Source organism: Stegodyphus dumicola, chromosome 10 (genome assembly GCF_044657685.1).
Source record: "Stegodyphus dumicola isolate Sdum_Otavi_A_Nest chromosome 10, ASM4465768v1".
Taxonomy (NCBI): Eukaryota; Metazoa; Arthropoda; class Arachnida; order Araneae; family Eresidae; genus Stegodyphus; species Stegodyphus dumicola.
The window spans coordinates 72,029,440-72,050,324 of record NC_140777.1 but is presented as its reverse complement, the minus strand read 5'-3'; the positions used below and the strand labels follow the sequence as shown (position 1 = coordinate 72,050,324).

Genomic DNA, 20,885 nt, shown 5'->3' with positions numbered 1-20,885 from the left:
CGTTCTACGAAAAGAAAGCATTATAACAAAGCAATAATATTTTGGAAGATTTATCACTGCAATAAAAAAAAATCTGTAATTCATGTGAGAAACGAATTTGCAACAGAAAATATGTAAATATTACTATCAAATTTCTAAACTCGTATCAAATCTGTACTTTATTTATTAACCCAATTAACCCTTTTCATAACCATATTTTAGCATATCGTACACTTTTGTAACCAAATGCATTCTGAGAAAAAGCAAATAATAAATAATTTACTTTATAATTTAACTCTATTTGGTTGCAATCAACAACAATATCTGCCATAAGGGCTTAGAATCTTTATAACAAGATTTAAAGAATCTAATATCAAACCTTTTGCGATAAACTTGCACTGTAACTATCAACAGTTTAAAAAGGAAAACAATAACAAAGTTTTTAAAAATGTTCATAAAAAACATGCGCCAGAAGTTAATTTTAAACAAATTTAAATTCTTAACAAATGCGTATAAAAGTAAAAAAAAAATTAAATTCTAAAAAAAGGAAAAAAGCCAAAATAATTTTAAATAATTTTAAAAAATGTGCAATCCTTGCAGCAATGGCGCAAAGAATATTTAATTAAATATGTATTTAAATTTAATTTTTTAATTAAATTCAATTTATTCTTATGCACCAGAAGTTATGTGTTTTAAAAAAAAAGTATTTTTATCAATTGATATAAAACATATGCCACTTACGGGTCAAAGCCTCTGTCTTGGCGACTTGTTGGCAAGGTTGAGGCAACACTTACGAGAACAGCAATAACACTGAGAGACAACATCCCTCCAAAATTTTTAGTTTTGACAGATTTCAGAGCGCAATGTACGAACGGAGCGAGACACTGACTAATACTGACTGTCGTATAGATAAATCGCCGGCATTTTATAACCGCGCCGTTTGCGAGATTTCGAAGAAAAACTCGCCAAAACGGCAGCAGAGAGTTTCGCAATGCTATTGCCACTATTCGACGCAAAAATGCGGCGCATGGAAATTAGCTGTAAGAAGAAAAGCGATGAACTAATACCGGCCACATAATATAGTTTCACGAAAACGCATAAAAAGTGCATGAAATTTTGAACATAAATTTACCGGACATTCATAAAACTCTTATTCGCAAAGTTTTTGGAAATAATTCCCGCACTTTTGTAAACTTATGTTTACTGTTTAAAAAGCTTGCAGATATAATGCAACAAAAATAACTGAATATTTTAGTAAGTTTTCGAATGATTATACAACACAGAGGAAAGAGTTTAAAATGTTTTTATTAAAACGATTATTGGTGATTTTACACTAATGATAATATTTACTAACAATTTTATATGTTTTAAAATGTTAGAATTCTGATTTTCCGAATTTATTCCAACTAAATTATGTTTTCTGTTTAAGTATTGTTTTTATTGCGAAAAGCAAACGATATTTTTTATCTTCTCGGAATAAGAAAAAAGTTAAACATTATTTATTTTCTATACTCCTCCAAAGTGTTTATAAAAGCACATCTAAATATGATAAGTACAGAGTACGCATGAAAGGGGAGTGGAAAACGGTCCCATGGTAACATGAAATTTGAAATTTATATAAACATATATGGCAACATAATACAGATTATAAATATTAGCTAAGGATGTGGACAAAACTGTGGAAGAAAGCAAATTCTGTTGGTGACTAAATTGTACACAACTGAGAGCTTATATGTCAGTTAAGAATAAAAAAGTGTCAAAAGTAAAAAACTTTAACAAATTTTAATCTCTTTTCCAACAATTATGAGCATTTAGCTTTAAATTTTTTAGTTATTTTTAATCAGTAATTAATCCTTTTTCTTCAACTAAAATGAGGCTTCGTCCTTTGGAAAAGATTTTTGTCTTTAGGTGTATAAATTTTTGGAAAACTACAATTGATGGATTCCTAATATTAAATGCCATAATAAGATTTATGAAGTGTAAGGAAAGAAATTCTTCTGAATATATTTTTATCACTTGTTAAAGATTAAGACTGCTTGAAAATTCCCTAATATCAGCAGTTAATGCTTTGAAAAAAGGAAACGGAACTCTAAAAGCATCAGAATTTGTTACAGAGTTCCAAAAATTTTTACGTGGTGTCTGATGAAAGAGAAATATGCTCTATCAGAAGAAACTGCAATTACAGTATGGTAGTTAGCTTTAGAATTACTACTATTTTCCAAAATTCCTGAGCTTAAGTTTTCCATAGATTTTATGAAAAAAGATATAACATTTTTAAATTTAAATTTATTTAATTTACAGTTACCACTGAGTGTTTTGCAACTAAAATTTGTGCACAGCTTTATGATCCATGTTTGCCAGAGCTAAGCAAAAAGGAAATATACAGTGGATGGACAAAAATATGGAAACACCTTGTGAAATGCATGTTTGAAAAGAAAGATTGATTTTAATGAAATATGTAGGTGGCGCTGGCGTTTTTGACTACTGACGCCACCTATCCAACTTCGTAAATGTGCTAAACAGTTCAGTTGTTGTCGGAGTACTCTTATGTGAGGTTGTCATTGCATTATGTCAGAGTTAACAGACTTCGAACGTGGGCAAACTGTTGGAGCACGTATGGTAGGTGCTTCCGTAAGCAAGGTAGCCGAGGTGTTTAGTGTTTCAAGAGGTACTGTATCGAAGATTTATTCCGCATATTTGAAAAGCGGAAAAACATCATCTGCTAAATCAGAGCGCGGACGAAAGTGTGTCCTGAGTGATCGTGACAGACGATCATTAAGGGCAATTGTGACGAAAAATAAGAAGACCACAGCTGCAAAAGTTACTGCTGAAATGAATGTTGTGTTACCGAACCCTATGAGTACCAAAACAATTAGAAGGGAGTTTCATAAACAGGGAATTGCTGGCCGTGCTGCAATTGAGAAGCCACTCATCAGTGATGCTAATGCTCGTAACAGGAAAAGGTGGTGTTTAAGTCATAAAGCCTGGACTATAGAGCAGTGGAAGCAATTAATAGGGTCTGACGAGTCTTCTTTCACATTGTTTCCCACTTCTGGCCGAGTTTACGTTTGGAGAACGCCATCTTAAGCCTATAATACAGACTGCTTGTTGCTAAAAGTGAAACATGGCGTGGGTTCTGTTATGGTTTGGGCAGCCATATCGTGGTTCTCTGCTAGCCCCATGATAACTGTGTCAGGCCACATGACTGCCAAGACTTACGTGAACATTTTGGCCGATCAAGTTCATCCCATGGTACAAACTTTGTTCCCCGATGGTGATGGTGTCTTCCAAAACGACGACAAAGCCCCTGTTCACGCAACTCACATTGTCCAGGACTGGTTTTCTGAGCACGAGAATGAGTTGTTCCATCTCCCCTGGCCACCACAGTCACCAGACCTGAATATTATCGAACCTTTGTGGTCTACATTGGAACGGAAAGAGCGTTCTCGTTATAGACCGCCAACATCGCTATCTGAACTTGCCACCGTTTTGCAGGAAGAATGGTATAATATTCCCTTGGCAAACATACAGGAACTGTATTTATCCATTCCGAGAAGACTGCAAGCTGTTTTGGATGCCAACGGGTTTCCTACACCATATTAAGCAAAGAAACATGTTTTTTTAAAGGTGTTTCCATATTTTTGTCCAACCCCTGTATTTTCCCATGGGAAATCTGCAAATGCTTACATCTGTAAAAAATGAATTTTTTGTAACATATTTTTATTTGTTTTGCACTACAAGGAAAATATTCATAATTTCCGTAAACAATTTTAAAATTCTATCTCTGTCATTTTTCCTAGATTGCAAACTTCATATTTAAAATGTCCACCAGTAACCGAGCAGTAAAGTTTCTGAACTTAGTTAGTTCGACCGGGGTTCAAATCTCGGTAGACGGATTGACTGTATGGGGTTTCGTAGTTTTCCCTAAGGGCCGCCCTGACGGTGTAGTGGTTAGGACAGCCGACTGTAATACCCAAGGGCTCGGGTTCGAATCCCGGAGAAGGTATGGATGTAAATTGTCTGTCCTCTCATAGAAGGTAACGGTGGCTGCTTATTAGATGTATCCATAATAAAATGACCACCACTTTTGTCATTGGGGGGGGGGGGTAGTGGCAAAAGCCTAAAAATCACTAGTGCCCGCCATAAAAAGAAGTTAAAAAGTTTCTCTTAGCAAAGAAATTCCTCCTTTTAGACAGATAACCCTTGTGTGCTTTGCCGTAATAAACCAAATGAAATGAACGAAACTATATTTAAATATGAACTATTCCATACCCAGTACACGAGAAACTGATTTGCAAATTGGTATCATTTATGTTAGTTATCATCATAAATGGACTCTAAGTTTCCAATCAATACGACCCTAGAGTCAAATTATATCTAATGCAATGATAATTATATAGGTTTAACAGCTTGTTTTGTAAATAAATACCTTCCTTTACTTAAAATATTTGAAAAGCATATTTGAAATCTATGTTAAAATTTAAACTTATTTCTACAGCTTTGCAAAGTTTAAACTAGTTATGTTGCTAAAAATGTCTTTGCAGTATTAAGATTCTTACGTTGCACAAAAAATTAGCTTAGGAAATCCAATTAATAAAATTTATTTAATATTAAATAAAGCAGGAAACTATTACTTAACTCCGACTTGGTTAATTATCGATCTCTTTTAATTATCCTGTAATGAAGACGATGCACATCACTTGTTTAAGTACTTATCCCTTCATTATTTTGCGATAATTAATCCATTATGCCATTATGTTGACGGCATAATTTCTCAAACTTTTTATATATAAACCAGAACAGCATTCTGTTTTCAGACAAAACTAGCGAGAAGCCGTACACACATAAATCCTTTTAGAACCTAGTTGCATACAACTTCCATTCAAATGGTAACACATTACGTATATCACATGTCAGAAAACTAACATTTTCCTCTGGAAATTTTCCTAGGCTATCTTCTTTACAGCATCTTTATCGAAACGCTGTGCATGCTATATTTAAATTATCTATGCCTGTTTAAATTAAATAATATTTTAAAAGTTTCTAGCTTTACAAACTACCAGTTCTCAGTTTATTTCGATTCATCTGGAAATTGTCGATTATTGCACACTTATCATTCAATTGATTCAAATGTTATGAACATTTTCTGTAGTAACTCTGAAAATACAAACAGTTCGGTGTTTATTCATCAAAAATGCAGGCCTTTCGGTGTTCCTTTTTTTTAGCCCAAAGCGGCAATTTGCCCCAAAGGGCTATTAATTTCGTTTTTGCATTTTGCGTTGGTTCACTATAAAAAGCGTTTCATTTTTCAAGTTGTTGCCACCAAATATTAGAACCCTGCATTATATTTAAAGAAATTAAATAATGAAGAATCTGCGTGAATGTATGTATGTTTCTCGCATTGTGGGAAAACAACGGTACCTAGAGACACCAAATTTTGAATAACGTAGTCCATGGGCATCTGGAAGCCCAAATTAAGAATTTGGAATTTTTTTATTATGTGTTTCATATTCTGTAAATCTTTAACGAAATTTTGATTAAGAAACTCCACGATTTCAAAGCGAGCAGTGGTAACACTGCACGAAAAAAAAAATTTCTTTTAATTTTTTTTTTTTTTTTTTTTTTTTTTTTTTTTCCCAGCGCGCAAGACTGTGTATTGGAAATCCTAAAGATATGCTCCTTTTAAAATTATTTTGTAATATTGCTGTTGAGTTGAATTTTATTGTTTAAGAGCGAAGAACGTGAAATTTAGTAAATAAATGTGACACACGAAATGTTAAAGAAGCACCGCTTTGGGCGTGATATAAAATCTGAAAGCCTTCAGATATATTTTTTTAATTTACACTTCCCAGAGCGCCATCTCATCAGAGAGCCTTATCAGAGCTTAATATATCAGCTGGAATGACATCAAATTTAGCAGGGGGACTAGTGACAACATGAGAAAAAATTATTCCTTGAATAAATATTTAGTTCCAAAAACTGTCGATAGGGGGAAATGTTGAGCTGTTCCGGTCTGCACACCTGAAAATTTGCATAAAACACAGTTAAAATTTTAATATGCAAATGTTCGGTAACATAAACGACAGCAGTCAGTAATTCAATCTCTTAACCTTACCTCTGCGAGTTACTTGTAAAGTTGCTTGCAATGTGCTTGTTACTTGTAAAGTGCTACCAACTCAATGCACCCTCCACTGTTTGTGAATTTAGAAGTTTCAGAAACCTTTGTAAAAGCTCTCTGTCAATTAATGCATTAAATATATGATTCACAGGTTTGAAGAAACAAGATTCTTAGCAGTTAGGTTTGGCTGAAGGTGAAAACTGGTGTCAGAATAGACAGTTACTTGCACGCATCGGCATTGCTGTCGCAACTGCCCGCATAGGAATACTGCTAGTAGTAGCAATGCTCGAGGAACAGAGCGACACCTGGATTTGAGTCTTTAAACAATATGGCAAATCTTGCAGAAAGTTCTTCACTTCTACTCATACAAGATAAGCCGCGAAGAGGAATTAAAATACAATGATTATTATAAATTAGTGGCATTTGCTCTGACATTTCTTGCGAGGAGGGAGACTGACAATGCTTGGCCATCGGAATTCACTGGGAACTTAAATGGAAGTGTTTTAATAGTAACGATTCTCAAATTTTAGCATCTGCACAATTCCATGCATTTTAGAAAATCTCATTGTGTAAACCAAAAGTCACTGTTTGGTATGGCCTCACGGGCGATTTCATCTTAGGACCATTCTCTTTTTAAGAACATTATTCTAACAGGACCACACTCTTGTGCTATTATCACGCAATGATGTCATGATATGCTGACTAGTTTTGCGATTCCACTACAAAAGTAGTAGCAGTTGTTGTACCAGGTAACTTTTCCGCAGGATCACCGTACATTGTTCTAATGGTACAATGGCTGTTGCATCATCACTTTATGAAAGCAAGCAAGGATCATTAGTCGTTTTCTTCCACTTGCATTGCCACCTCGATTCTCGCATATAACTCCATGAGACTTTTCCCTATGGAGTTGTTTGAAGTTTAAGGTCTATCTTGGTGGGGTTTCGACGTCGACGACCTTATAGAAAAATATATCATGGGCTATGCTGAGCATTCCAGGTGATAGGACGTCGAGGATGTTATGTACAGGTTGCAATGTGTGATCCACGAGAAAGTGTTACATTGTAAGAAAGTGGTTACATTACATTGTCTATGCCCCTCGCCGAGGAAACGCTTTTATGGAATAAAGTACCACGGTGTACTGAAACGTAACCCTTTGGGGCAGCTCATTTGTTGCATTAAAGCTGTATTGCACTGAAATTGTTTCTTCGTTATTGATTTATCTTGTTTTCAGCTGTGTAGACTGGAACAGCACCACATTTTCCCAAACTGTAAGTTTTGAAATTAAAATTCGTTTGTGAAATCTTTTATTTCCATGTCTCCCTACCAAATTTCGTGTCATTCTAGCTGATGGATCAAGTTACAGATGGCTCTGAGTAGTGTCAGTTTAAAAAGAAAACTTTGTACAATTTAGTTTGTGACTTAGATGTTTAATATATTTTGCTTACGGGATATAGTTCAACTTCTCATTATTATTATAACTAAAACTTAAATATAATTGTCCATATGCTCCATTTACGTGAATAGAATTATCTCTTTTCTTCAATACGCAGAAGTGTCATACAATATATTATTATTACTGTCATATTTTTGAATACAGGAATCTGAGTGAAAAATATAAGTGAACATTCTGTCAACATTTTACTTTGTTTGCAAAAATATTTTCATAAATTATTAAATATAAAATAATTCTTCTTATTCTAAATTTCTTAAGAGCAAAACGCTAATATCATTTTGCATTATTTTTGTAAGGCATTACATTTTGTAAGGCATTTCAATAGACCTTTTAAATCTAGTTAACAGAATTTTTAAGTTTAGTTTGACTAAGTCTTTAATCTCAAGCTTCATCTAAAGTAGTACGTCTTAATCACAGTTAGCTTGCTGTTAGTATAATCTTTCATTCTAAATTACAAAAGAGTATATTTATCTTAATATGTTGCAGAAATAACTGTTACCAGTTAGACTTTCATAGATAACTATAAGTTATCTATGACAGTCTTTCTGGAATAGAAGTATGTCAACGTAAAATTTCAAATTAGGTAATAAAGCAACCTTACATTAGCTTTTTCTTTTTAATAACACTCTATCGGTTTCGTGGGCCACCCAACACCGATTCTTCATCCACAAAAGCAAACAAAGAACGTTTCTGCTAATATTCAAAGAGGTTCAGCTAAGGTAACCTAAGCAAGATCTGTTGTAATTTGCGATGAGTAATAAAATGTGAAAAACTAAGCTATTAGAATTCTGAAATATTAGGAAGAACTATATAGTAATTAATGTCATTAACTAAAGAAGATAAATTGTTATTCTTAATTGAAGACAATAATTCCTATCCAGTTCTTTCGAATGCTGTCACAATTCTAATACCTTAGTTTTTCGCGATTCTAATACCTTAGTTTTTCACGATTCATTACTATTTTTTTTGACAGATGGCTCTCCGTTCATTCTCGATTTGTTTTGCCGATGTCTTTCGGTATAAAATGGTTGTTTCTGTCTTTGACTCATTCAAGAGTTGACTCATTCGCGTGAGATGGCTTGGTACATTATAAAGACACAGAGCTGGACACGTCGACCTTTGTGCGATATTTGCACCCTTGATTTCATCGATTCGATTCGTCTACACAAAAATGTTGTCTGCTTCTTGAGAAGGAGGACTTTTGCCTGATAATTCTCGAATCTCGAATTTTATTCAAAAGTTACGCGAGATTATGATTTTTTTATTACCTAATTTTAAAATCTAATAAGCACTATTTGGTTTTCACAGCTCCCATTATCAAAACGGTGCTACGATTATTGCCAAGTTTAAACTACTAACATGTAGTTTGTGGCTGCCGTATCTCTGCGATTGCTACTAATATGGTATCAAAAATCTTACTTTTCCACAGAATTTCCACCACATGAATTCTAAAAGCCACGACTATAGATGATACCGAGACGAACTCCTTTGTTTTTTGTTTCGCCATTTCATAGCTCCCGACAATCTTTGCACATTTTGTGTGCGAGCACCCATTGTCTAATCAACAAAATTAAATCTGTGATTCACAGTTAAAAAGCTGTAACCAGATTTTTCGAGCTTGTCTCTTTTATACAATAATCTGAATATACTGTGGATCCTTCCACTGCGTGGTTTATAGTCGCTGATAGTATTTCGACCGCCTCATCCGCGACCATGAGCGCAAACACGCATGAGCCATTCGGACTGAATTATTCTCAAAATAGGGTGGAAGGATGGGACTTTCTTTCCTTCCAGCATAGCTCTTTCCGGAGAAGAGAAGACCTTTCACGTCGCAGCAAGTAATACCGCCCCTTTTGGACGAGGTCTATGTGTTTTGGCAGAATGCCAACCAGGGTTGCGCTTGAGACGGTCGAACTATATCAGTGGTGCTTGCTTCCAGATTTGGAAGCTGAACAAGAAAGCACTTGCCACTTTCATGTGCCTAGTGACAAGTAACGGAGGACGCGGGCACTGTCCCTTTGCCATAAGGTTAATCGGTATTGCACCGCGTCCGCCCCTGTCTAGAGTCAACACCAGTGAAGGAGCAACCACACATGGGCCTCCAACACCCAACACCGAGACCAAGCCCACGCGCCGTCCGTTACCCCAAGGGCCACCGGTAATTTATTTAAGAATTTAAAAATATATACATGTCCGAACAAGGGAAAATACTCAACGCAGTGATTAAGCTACATAGATAAATTAGTAAATAGATACATACGCAGAAAAAAATAAAATGTACATAGTTAATGTTCATATAATATACATAGATAATATTCCTAGATACGTAGGTAAACGATATAAACAAAATTAGGAAATGGATACTGCACGAGACAAAATAATATAACTTAGGGGTGGTCAGTGAGATAACTGCAGAAAAGTAGGGCTAAAAGATAAGACTGATAGAATACTATTATCCTATGAATAAAATACAAGCAAGTAAGGTGAAATGCAGAGTGCAATAAGAGAGTAGCAGCTAGAAATAATTAAGACAATGTAATACTGCATGTGCCGAATACCATACAATACACATATATGAGATAGTAACAGTGTGTGGCATTAATGTCATGCGCCACGATATATGATTAAAACATGCTAACATTGTACAATCCCAAAGTAATATGAGTAGAAAACAGAAGATTATATCAAAATGGCTACGTAATTATTCAGGACATAGCGGTATTAGTATTAATCGCTAAATCATTAATAAAAAACAATACACTAAGTGGATACATAATTGGTATAGCTGATACTGACAGTAGTAAAATAACAAGTAGAAAACAAACAAGATAAGCATAATTGATGTAAGAGCATTCCAAACTTTGCAAAAGCACGAACATTATAGTTGAAATTCAGTGCAATGAGTATAGCATAACAGTGTTCTTAAACAATACAATTCTATGCCATACAAAAGTAGTGCCAAATATAAGTCTTTCCATATATGAATACAATGCGACCATTACGGCAATTGTTTATATAAGAAGATACCATACAAAACTATTCTATACCGCAATATGCATGTTGCCAACCACAGTACCGTGGTATTTATGATGCAGTCAATAAGACCCTACAGGACTTCTATAATATTACCTTGTAATAAACTGTATCAGACACAATATAAGTCCTTGCCAACAGGCGTAACCCGCCCAACATCCGCTTTTGTTGAAGTACCCTGCCAGGGTTTCTTTAAGCAGCGCGAACAAACTCTCGCCAGTTTCGGCTTTTTTATTGCATTTATTTCAGCTACCTTTTATTGTATTTATTATTATGTTGAATTTGTTTCAGGTATATTTATTGCATTGAATATTTGTTACCGTTTATTGTTTTGTCATTTATTGCTCGTCATTATTATTATTTGTTCGTCAAATTCGGCAAACATAAATCGAAAGTGAAAGTGATTATAGTAGTTGCTCTTAGTTTGACTACCGTGCATAATTTGGCTGTAAAAATCAAGTAGTACCGTCGAATATCCTTTTTTTTAGTAACATGCCTCAGAAAAAGCTTTTCACACTGTCGGCTTCCATCAAGAATATTCTTTTCCATTTGCACATTATGAGTGTTGAGCTATCGTAGTCCATCTCCCTTACTTCTTATATTTTCATTATTGATAGTGACACAATGTTCTTACAGTATTCTAACTGCAATGAGATAGGACTCCAAAGATGGAATTTGATGCTCCACGTCGAAGAATTCAACAACAGTATGCTTCAAACTGCAAAACGCCAAAATGAAATATCTGCGATATGAAAATTTTAATTCAGTTGAAAATACAACATATTCTACTATAATATACAGGATATTTTTCCTGTATACATTATGATTATGATTACTTGCAGTCAAATTATGATGCTCATGTTAAAATCTCATGTATTCGTAGTCTGGCAAAGTTTCGGAGCGCCCAAGGAATGAATTTAATGGTATATTCTACTTCCTTAAGGAAATCATATCGTTTATTTTGATGGATTTAGATGCTTAGGGAAATGTCATGAAATGATTGATGATAAAAATAAATAAAATGGGGTTTTTTTTCCCCTTTATTCTGATAGTTGTTGCCGACATGCATTAGAATTCATCTAAACGCAATTTCTGTCTTCTACATGGATTAAATTTCAGTAAATGGTTACTTTTATTATTATTATAAATACCCACATGCATAAAACAGCATTGATCTAAACATTAGTTTTAAATAAGTTAAAAGGGGCCCACCAGCGGCCGAGCGGTAAAGTCGCTGAACACTGGTAGTTCGGTCCGAGGTTCGAATCCCGCGAACGGGCTGGCTGCATGAGTGTTTTCGTGGTTTTCCTCATGTATAACGTGTATACGAGCCAGTTTCCCTTAGAAAGTCCTCCACGAAGGCAACCCTCCTCTTAGGCAGATAGCCCTCGAGGCTTTGCCGTAATTAAATAACCTAACCTAACCTAAATAAGTTAAAACTTTCAGTGATTGCATTTTTAAGATAAAATCTATCTAATTTGGTATACATAAGTAGATATTATTCAAAGATTATTTTTTTTTTCTTTTTTCTTCAGAAATCTTATTATTCGCAATGAGTCTGCTGCGATTCATTTCTAAGGCCACATCATTCTATTTTGAAGCTCAAAATATATAAACTTGCATATTTTGTTTTATAATAATGAGTAAAATATAAAGATAAAAAAATCAGTGTAAAAACGCGTGCAATATTTATTCCATTCTTTTTTGACCAGCAGTAACTAAAATACTTTTTAAGAAATAAATAAATATAAAAAAATTACTGCATTTCTCTTTCGAACTGCCATAGAATAAATGGTTAGTAGAACCAACTAGCGTTGGAAAATCCTTGGTTCGAATTCAGATAAAAATATGATTAATTTTTCACGTTTATCGCTTCCAAAAATCTTATAGTTTCTACAAGCATTTTAAAATGTAAATGAAATAAATTCCTACGAATGATCCAGCAAAGAAAAATTTTTTTCTGATTTTAAACTTCTTTGATTATAAAAAAATAATAAAATTTCCTTCAGTTTGTGCTGGGGTAGAAGGGCAAGTATTTTATCCACAAAAACCAAACAATTGCAGGAGGAGATTTAAATTATTAATAATATCTTCCCTTGAATAGCCATCAATGTTTATAAAAAGAGTAAAATAATTGGTAACGTTGCAACTGATATATTAAAAGATATATTTTACTTCAATATCAAACATACTAAAATCTCTGAGACCAATATATGTATAAAGAATGCGTAATTCGCTATCTTGAAACAGAATCTACGAAACAGGAACTTACGATGACTTTTTAAGGGCACTGAACTCACGCCTTCACGAATAATCTTCAGATATCCTTCAGAAGAGATAATTATGGTGATGAATCGCAAAACTGACGTTAAATTTGTTTAGCTGAATGCTGACTTCTCTCTATTTTTGTTCCTGTATATAAATTCAGTTACTTGATTACTTAACTGAAAGTTAATTTTTTGCTATCGATTCTGCATTCACATTTGCAACTAATTCAAATTTGCAAGTATATCTGCTAAAACTCGATAGGGATAGCTAATTAATGATCGTTCTAGTTCTTCATTTCCAGAAAGAATGTATAATGTAAAGCAACGATATACAAATTATTCATTTTATTGACCATTTTTAGATAAGTTGTTACGAAAAGCTAAATTTGCGTATAAAAGTATAAAAACAACGAAATGCTAAATATGAATTTAAAAGCATGAAAATAACAAAAGGCTAAATTTGAGTATAAAAGTATAAAACCAACGAAAAGCTTAATTTGAATTTAAAAGTATAAAAACAACGAAAAGCTAAAGTAGTTTGGTAAGAAATATGTACGTACTATATAAAGACATTTTTAATTACTTTTTAATAAAGAAGTGATGATAATTAAATAATAATTTAATTTAAAAAATGAATGGCTATTAATGAAGGTTAATTCATTTAGAACTTAGATCTCTGGACAGGTTATCCTCGTATCTATCCTTGGTGATTCATTCTTTAAGTCTGCTAGGATTGCTGGGAAGCCCAAAGAAATGCAGCGTCACAAGCTGATATTATAATAGAATTATAAATTAAATCTCTGGATAATACTTTTAGTATCCTCACGAAAAGTTATATTGTGGTCATCTTCACTAACTCAATATTCAGTCGCATTTCAAATAGCCCATCTTCGCTATCCGTTGCAAAGACTTCTAGCATTTTGGCGTTTTCATGATATTGTAAGAGATCAGAGAATAAGTGTAAAACCTGTTTCCCACCTTTAAATCTTTGCAATGAAGACAAAAAGACTTCCATTCTGCTTTCTTTCTTAACTGGTCTTGCTAAAATGATGACCGCGAATATATAATTATTTTACAAAGATGACCAAATTTAATCTAATTTCTTGAAAAATAAAAAACGTTTTAGAGGTGAAAGATTCTCTATGAGCCATAACCCTCTAAATGAACAATTTACCTATAAATAAGCATTTATTACGAAACATCGGAAAATAAAACTACGCACAAAGAGATATTGCAAGTTTTAGCTACATGCGATATAGTTTTAGCTAATTATTTAAAAAAATGATGAAATGATTTCTTTTTTAAGAGATCCATCGCCTGCAATATAAAATGATCTTGTTGATGAGTTAACTAACATATATCGATGTTGAAGGAAGTTTCTAAGAATGATATTTGCATTATTTTGAGGTTAATGCAGATATAAAATATAAGGAAATTTGAATCCGATACTTAAAGTTAACAAAATTCAGTTCATAAGTACTCTTAAGCAGTCCCGCTGTTTTATGGGCAAAAAACAATTTCCTAATAAATATGTAAAAATACTTAAGAGACCTTTATGAACACAATGCATCTTAACTTCGTATAAAAAAGAAAGGTGAACAGAGTTCTTGTAGTAAACTAAACCAATGGCCTTTAAAATTGCTACAGAATGATGGCGGCATCTAACAAACGTCAAATTTACGCAAAAGCAACTACATGCTGAGATGTGCGTGCAAATGATTAGCTTTTTCCAGCGCTAGCATAAATCGGGGATGAGTAAAGTCATCTACATTGTATATAAATGGCAAGATTGCCTCATCAGTTTCTCATTTGGGAAGCGTGTTTGAATGTGGATGTTTGAATGAAGGTTGTGCTATAACCTCGTGTAAAAAGGAGAAACCCCTACCAGCACATGTCGGAATTCGACAGCGGCAGGAGCTTAAACTATTTGGACTGAGATTTATCATTTAACAACATTACTACTGATGTTGGTCGCGATCTCATGATTATCAGGAAAATGTGAAACTGATGGGTCCAGGAGAGCTATTCTGAATACCGTACAGGATCTCGGTGGTTCGGGTTACTAACATCCGACAGGAGAGACATCAGACAGAAAAACTCCTGATTAGACCATTGTCCTCTCGGCCTTGCGGAATTGTACAGCTGTGTCGCATACTGCGGTCAGAAACTTGGCTCAGTGATGTCTGCAGTACCACAGATTGTTAGCAAGGCGACTACTGTTTTAGATTCCTTTGAAATTGCGGGGGAGACTGGCGCGCCAACAATGGTGCCATGAAGAACGAAGCTGAACACAAAAGTTGCAATACCTTCTCTTTTCAGAAGAATCCTGGTCCTGAGTCCAGCATCATGACAGAGTGTGTAGATGCACAGAGAAAAACGAATGTTGTTAGCTTTCATTCGTCTTCGTTACACGGGAACCCAGCACGATCACGTCTTGTTTGTAGAGCTGGTATTGTGGATGGCCACCGTTACATTTTTGATTTGTTAAGACCCGTAAATGTGCCTTATTTTTGACGCATGGGTGACGCCATCTTTCTCTAAAATAATGCACTACCACATGCTGCTCATGTTGTTCTGTGTTTTACAAACGGTGAGTGGCTATTACTCTGTCCAGTACATTCTTCAGATCTCTCACCCATTGAGAACAACATCTGGTCATAGAGTGCAGAGAGATTGACATGGCACCACTCGACAGCCACTTCGGTTGATGATGTCTGGCATAGATTTGAAGTCGCATCGAATGAAATACCTGTATCTGTCATCCAAGCACAATTCGATCGAAGCAAAGCCGGATTACAGTCGTTGTTGCTTTCAGAGGTGAGAGCTCTGTGTACTGAATTCTGCACGCTGTGTATTGCAAACCACCGGCAAATTTAATCTACTCACACTCTCTCACATTATACTGTGTGACTCACTCCCGGTTCTCATATTATACTGTGTATGTACAATATATAAAATTCCGGTACTTGCTTTCCTTCCTATTGTAGCAGTTGTAATGGCCAATTAGTACTTGAATTTGGCTGTAAATAATTTCGTAACACTGCACTACTAGATAATACGCAGGTGATTTTTATACATATTTGTATAAGATATTTTCGGATTCTCGTTTTAACAAATGGTCGTTTTAGCAAATAACATAAGGTTGCGCTAGCATTATAGTAATAAAGCAGTGTGCTTTATTATTATAATGCTAACATACATAAAAAATATATGTTACTATCTAAAGTTAGTATACTGTGATTTTGCAATCACGAGTGTGTTGTTATCTGCAACTGCACCGTAAACAAAAAGGTTGAATAACGAGCTAATGTGAAACTTTGCATTAAGATGGAAAATCTGCCATACTGGCCATGCTTGGGCAAGCTTATGGCCATGAGTTTTACACAATATTTTGCGTGTGTGTGATTATGGCAAAGCCTCGAGAGCTATCTGCCTAAGGGGAGGGAGTACTTTCTGAGGGAAACTAGCTCGTATACACGTTACACCCACGAAAACGCCCATGCATCCAGCTCGTTTGCGGGATTCGAACCTCGGACCGAACTACTAGTGTTCAGCGACTTTACCGCTCTACCATATTTTGAGTGATACAGGTGCTCCAAAGACAGAAGTACGCTCTTAAAGACCAGAAATCTGGAAGACTTACCACAAGCGTCAGCCCCCGATATGCAAAACGAATTCGGGAATTTGTGCATCTTGATTGTTGTAAGACGATCAGTAGCATTGCAAATATTGATGCAAACAACAAAATAGTAGCACTGCAAACAACAAAACAAGTAGCACTACAATGATGATATATCATACAATGTTAGTCCAAATAATTCTCTCGCTGAAATTGAGAGTCGCTGCCAGATTTGTTCTCTGTACTGCTGACCCTGAAGAGCTGGAAGCTCTCGTCTCATTTCCTGAGCGAAACGTTCTCTAATATCTCTCTGAGCGAGTTGTGGATAATCCTTCTAATGTCCAACACCATCATCTGCGATGAGAGGCAGCGCAAACCGCTTAAGATTACGGACTTGCTATGAATTTCTGCGTAAGTTGAGTAAGTAATGCACTATGTTAACAGAGCTACTCCAAGAACTCTTTGATACTCCCTTGTAACACGATTCAGACTTAAACCTTACCAATAAACTTATTAAAAAGCAGTATTATTTAAAAAAATTATTACATTAATTGAATAAAAGGAGATGTTCAGACACAGTCCAAGTCTATAATTCCAGATACGCCTCTAATATTCCTAAAAATGTTGTATAGTACATATAGCAGAGTAAAAGTTCTGTTTAAAGGAATAGTTCTATGCGCTGTAAAAAATTTGTTTCAATCTTCATAACGTATATTCATAAATGAGCTTAGGCTGCAGGTGAAATCTTTTATAAATTTTGGAATACTGCAAGTATGTGTATACATGGATGTAATCGACAATAAGAATGAATTTTATTATCATTTTACAGTCGTGAAACTGAGCAAAGTATTGTTAGTCGTTGAAAATTACATAAGCCTTGATTCTATTAATATGATCGATAATTAATAGAATCATGGGTTCCTTGGCATTGAAGTATTCTTTAGCTCTTACCTACACCAGTCTGAAGACTCTTTCTGAAGACTGGTGTAGGTAAGAGCTAAAGAATTATTCAATGCCAGGGAATCCATGATTCTATTAATTATGCGCTTCTATTAATTATATTCTTATGTGATTATGTGCCACATAAGCCTAGTCTACACTAAGCTTATGTGCTTGAAGACATTTCTCTCCTTAATCACGGAAGCCTCGTGTGCTTTGGCATACTCTAACAAATGCACTTCAGTCCAGGCTTATTGTTTTCAATACCAATCAAATATTGTTATGTAAATATTAAGGTCTAGCAATTGATTGTTTCTCTAATATATTCTTAAAACCTATCATAATAAGATTTAATTAGCCCAAAGGGGGGTAGCCCAGAAGGGGCGATTAATCTCTGATTTTATGTGGCGTTTCACTATAAACAGCGAATCACTTTTTAAATTGTTTCCACCAAATATTATCGCCCTGTATTATATTTAAAGAAATTAAATAATAATGAATCTGAATGGATGTATGTTTGTTTCTCGCACTTCAATCATCACTTCAATCATCTCGCACTTCAATCATCTCGCACTTCAAGTCATCAAATCAACTACCGCTCTTAAAGTCATCAAATTCTGAATAACATAACTCTCCACCCGAACATAGGCACCTGAAAACACGAATTTCGAATTTTGAATTTGTTTTATATATTTCGTTTTAATAATATATTCCGTTTAAATAATATATTTCGTTTTAATATATTTCGTTTCGTAATTTATTTTATCTATTTCATATTTTGTAAAACTTTAACGAATTTTTAATTAACAAACTCAACGATTTCAAAGCGAGCAATGGCAACACTATACGAAAAAAAAAAACATTTTTATTTCCAGCGCTCGAGACTGTCTGTTGGATATTCTTAAGATATGCTGTTTTATATATTTTGTGTTATTGTTGTTGAATTGAATTTTATATGGTTTAAATGTGAAGAACGTGATATTTAATAAATAAAGGTAACACAAAACTTGAAAAAAGTCCCTTCGGGCGTAATATAAAATCTGAAAGTTTCCGTACTTTGTTTTTTTATTACTTTATTTGATTAGTTTCGTAAATTTAAATGGCACATTTCTATTAAATGGCTTAAAATTTTATTTCTCCTTGAAGAAAAGGGACAAATGCAACAACGTGAATAAACAGAAGAGCAACAACGTGGTTATTCGAAATACATCGAGCGTGTTTTTTTGTTTGTTTGTTTGATAAAAACCAGCAGCGATATGCAGTTAAATTTAGCCTTATTTTAAATTATCACTTAAGTTTAATAAATGGAATCAATTTAAAAAAACTGACATTTTATGCTGACAAGCAGAATTTATACTCCTCCGTTTTGACTCTCCTCAAATATTAAAATCTATCAGCAAATAAGTGTATATTAAAAACTGTTCCCAAGTATTGGTTTCCTCGTAAAAAGTAAAAGAATAAGGTAGCTCTGGGAATAACTGCGAATACGTTTTCAAATGATATAATTAAAAGAATATAAAAAATATTTTAAAATGTATGAAAGTTATATTTCTTAAAATATTTATATAATTATTAAATGCATTGCACGTTAAGAATTCGGTGTTCTTTCTCAAGTATTTTGGACAAAATTATAAATTATCTTATAACTAAGAAAAAAAACCAAAATTAGATTTGTATGCATTAAATTATCTGCATCTGCACAGCCCAGTAAATCATTCACTACGGACTATTTACCATGACCATTTTATCATGCCATAACCTCGCGCCAACCAAAGGCAAATAATCACATTCATCGAAAGAATTTTCCAGAAACACCGTCGCCACGTTGTTGCTCTTCTGTTTATTCACCTGCTCCTTCGTCTTCCTGAAAATGTGACATGTCTCCAACCAGTTGAGAAAGAAGACTTGATGACACATTCATTCTTGATACCGAACAATTACGAATTTACCGATATATTGTTTAAGGAAGGAAAGTAAAATTTTGATGAAAAGAAAAACTAGATTTTGTACAAAAATAATTCTTCACCAAGGGCGTCGTTGACAGAGAATAGGAAATTCTTGACTGAGCATTTATTGAGATGAGAAATTTATCTGAGAGTGTAATCTTCGCTCGCTCTTGCATGACTTCCTAACCAAACGTATTGCTATCATAATTCTTTTTTTCATTCATTTATTTTCCACAGAGAATAATTATGAAATATTTTGTATTTGAAGCCTTGAGATACCATCTTTTGTTTTAATAACCTTGAGTTATATTTCACAAATGCCCAAATGATATATTGTTTTCAAATTTTATGCAAGCATACATGCGTATAATAAGGCTTTATGAAACGCAGTTTCCAAGTAAACAGTTTGGGTTATTAAAAAATTGAATTAGTTCTTGAATCCCCCGCTCCTACTCCCCCATTACACGAGAAGTTTAAATATTACAAAACATCTAAAATTAACTCTCAGTGTTTTATACATGGGTTTTTTTTTCGAATATCAGAAATATTGCGTTGTGTGAACATAAATGCTGAATAATATGGGACTATATTTATCTGAAGTATGATTCCATATATCTTTCCTTTAATTTTGGGCCAACCATTAGATGGATAAAAATCGGTGCTCTTCTTTCCTCTCGAGTTCTATCCCCAATAAGAGTATTAGCTGCAATTAGTTCTGTGGTTTTCCAAACTCTAACATGAACATGTTTCCTTCACAAAGTCCTCCATGAAAGCAAGTCTTCTTTGGAAAGAACCCTCATTTGCTTTACCTTAGTTAAAACGAAGTAATTACTATTTTTATCCAAAGAACTTTTTATTTGCTCTATTTTTTTAGTTGAATGCACTATTATATTAATTCTTAAACAACTACATTCATCTTTTTCTTCTCCTTCCGATTATCATTCTCCTTTGAAGAATACAAATAACCATAAATAGGAATAGTATGATAATGGTTTTCTAATTATAATAAATCATGGGAGGATTGTCTAATTAAAATGAAGGATGCCTTCGTGGGGGACTTTCTGGTTACACAGGCGAAAAACTACAAAAGCCTCAGGTTGCCAAAGAACAGAACCGGCGATGATATACCAGCGTTCTACGTCTATATTCGCTCCTGGCATTTTCTTTTCATGATGAATATTCAATCTGAATCGTTATTTTATAACGAGAAGATGCTCAACTCGACTTGACTGACTCGACTCAGCGAATTTGAAAACTCTTATTTATCGATTGATATTCCGGTAAATATTGAGTCTATTGTCTTAAAGCTAGTTTTATTTGAAAGATTATATGTTCCGGTTACAGAAAATGTATTGCTCGTTTGATAATTTTGAATAGTTTTAAACTTATAAACTTTAAAAATTTCGAATACTGAGCTGACGTGGCGGCGAGTTTGGTAGGCTCTTTTTATTGATTGATATTCTGGTTAAATATTGACTTTTTTGTGCTGAAAGCAGTTTTATTTAAAATCTCATGTTCCGGTTTCAGAATA

General features: G+C 34.1%; 1 protein-coding gene across 1 annotated transcript in view; it reads right to left on the bottom strand.

Moving 5' to 3' along the window:
• Window positions 1–888, bottom strand: part of LOC118199195 (transforming growth factor-beta-induced protein ig-h3-like) — a 117,891-nt gene extending 117,003 nt beyond the window's left edge. Inside the window, exon 1 of the mRNA XM_085825072.1 lies at window positions 721–888. Within this exon, the coding sequence (XP_085681198.1) occupies window positions 721–803 (83 nt within the window). The 5' untranslated portion in view covers window positions 804–888. The remainder of the gene's footprint in view (window positions 1–720) is intronic.
• Window positions 889–20,885: the final 19,997 nt, after the last annotated feature.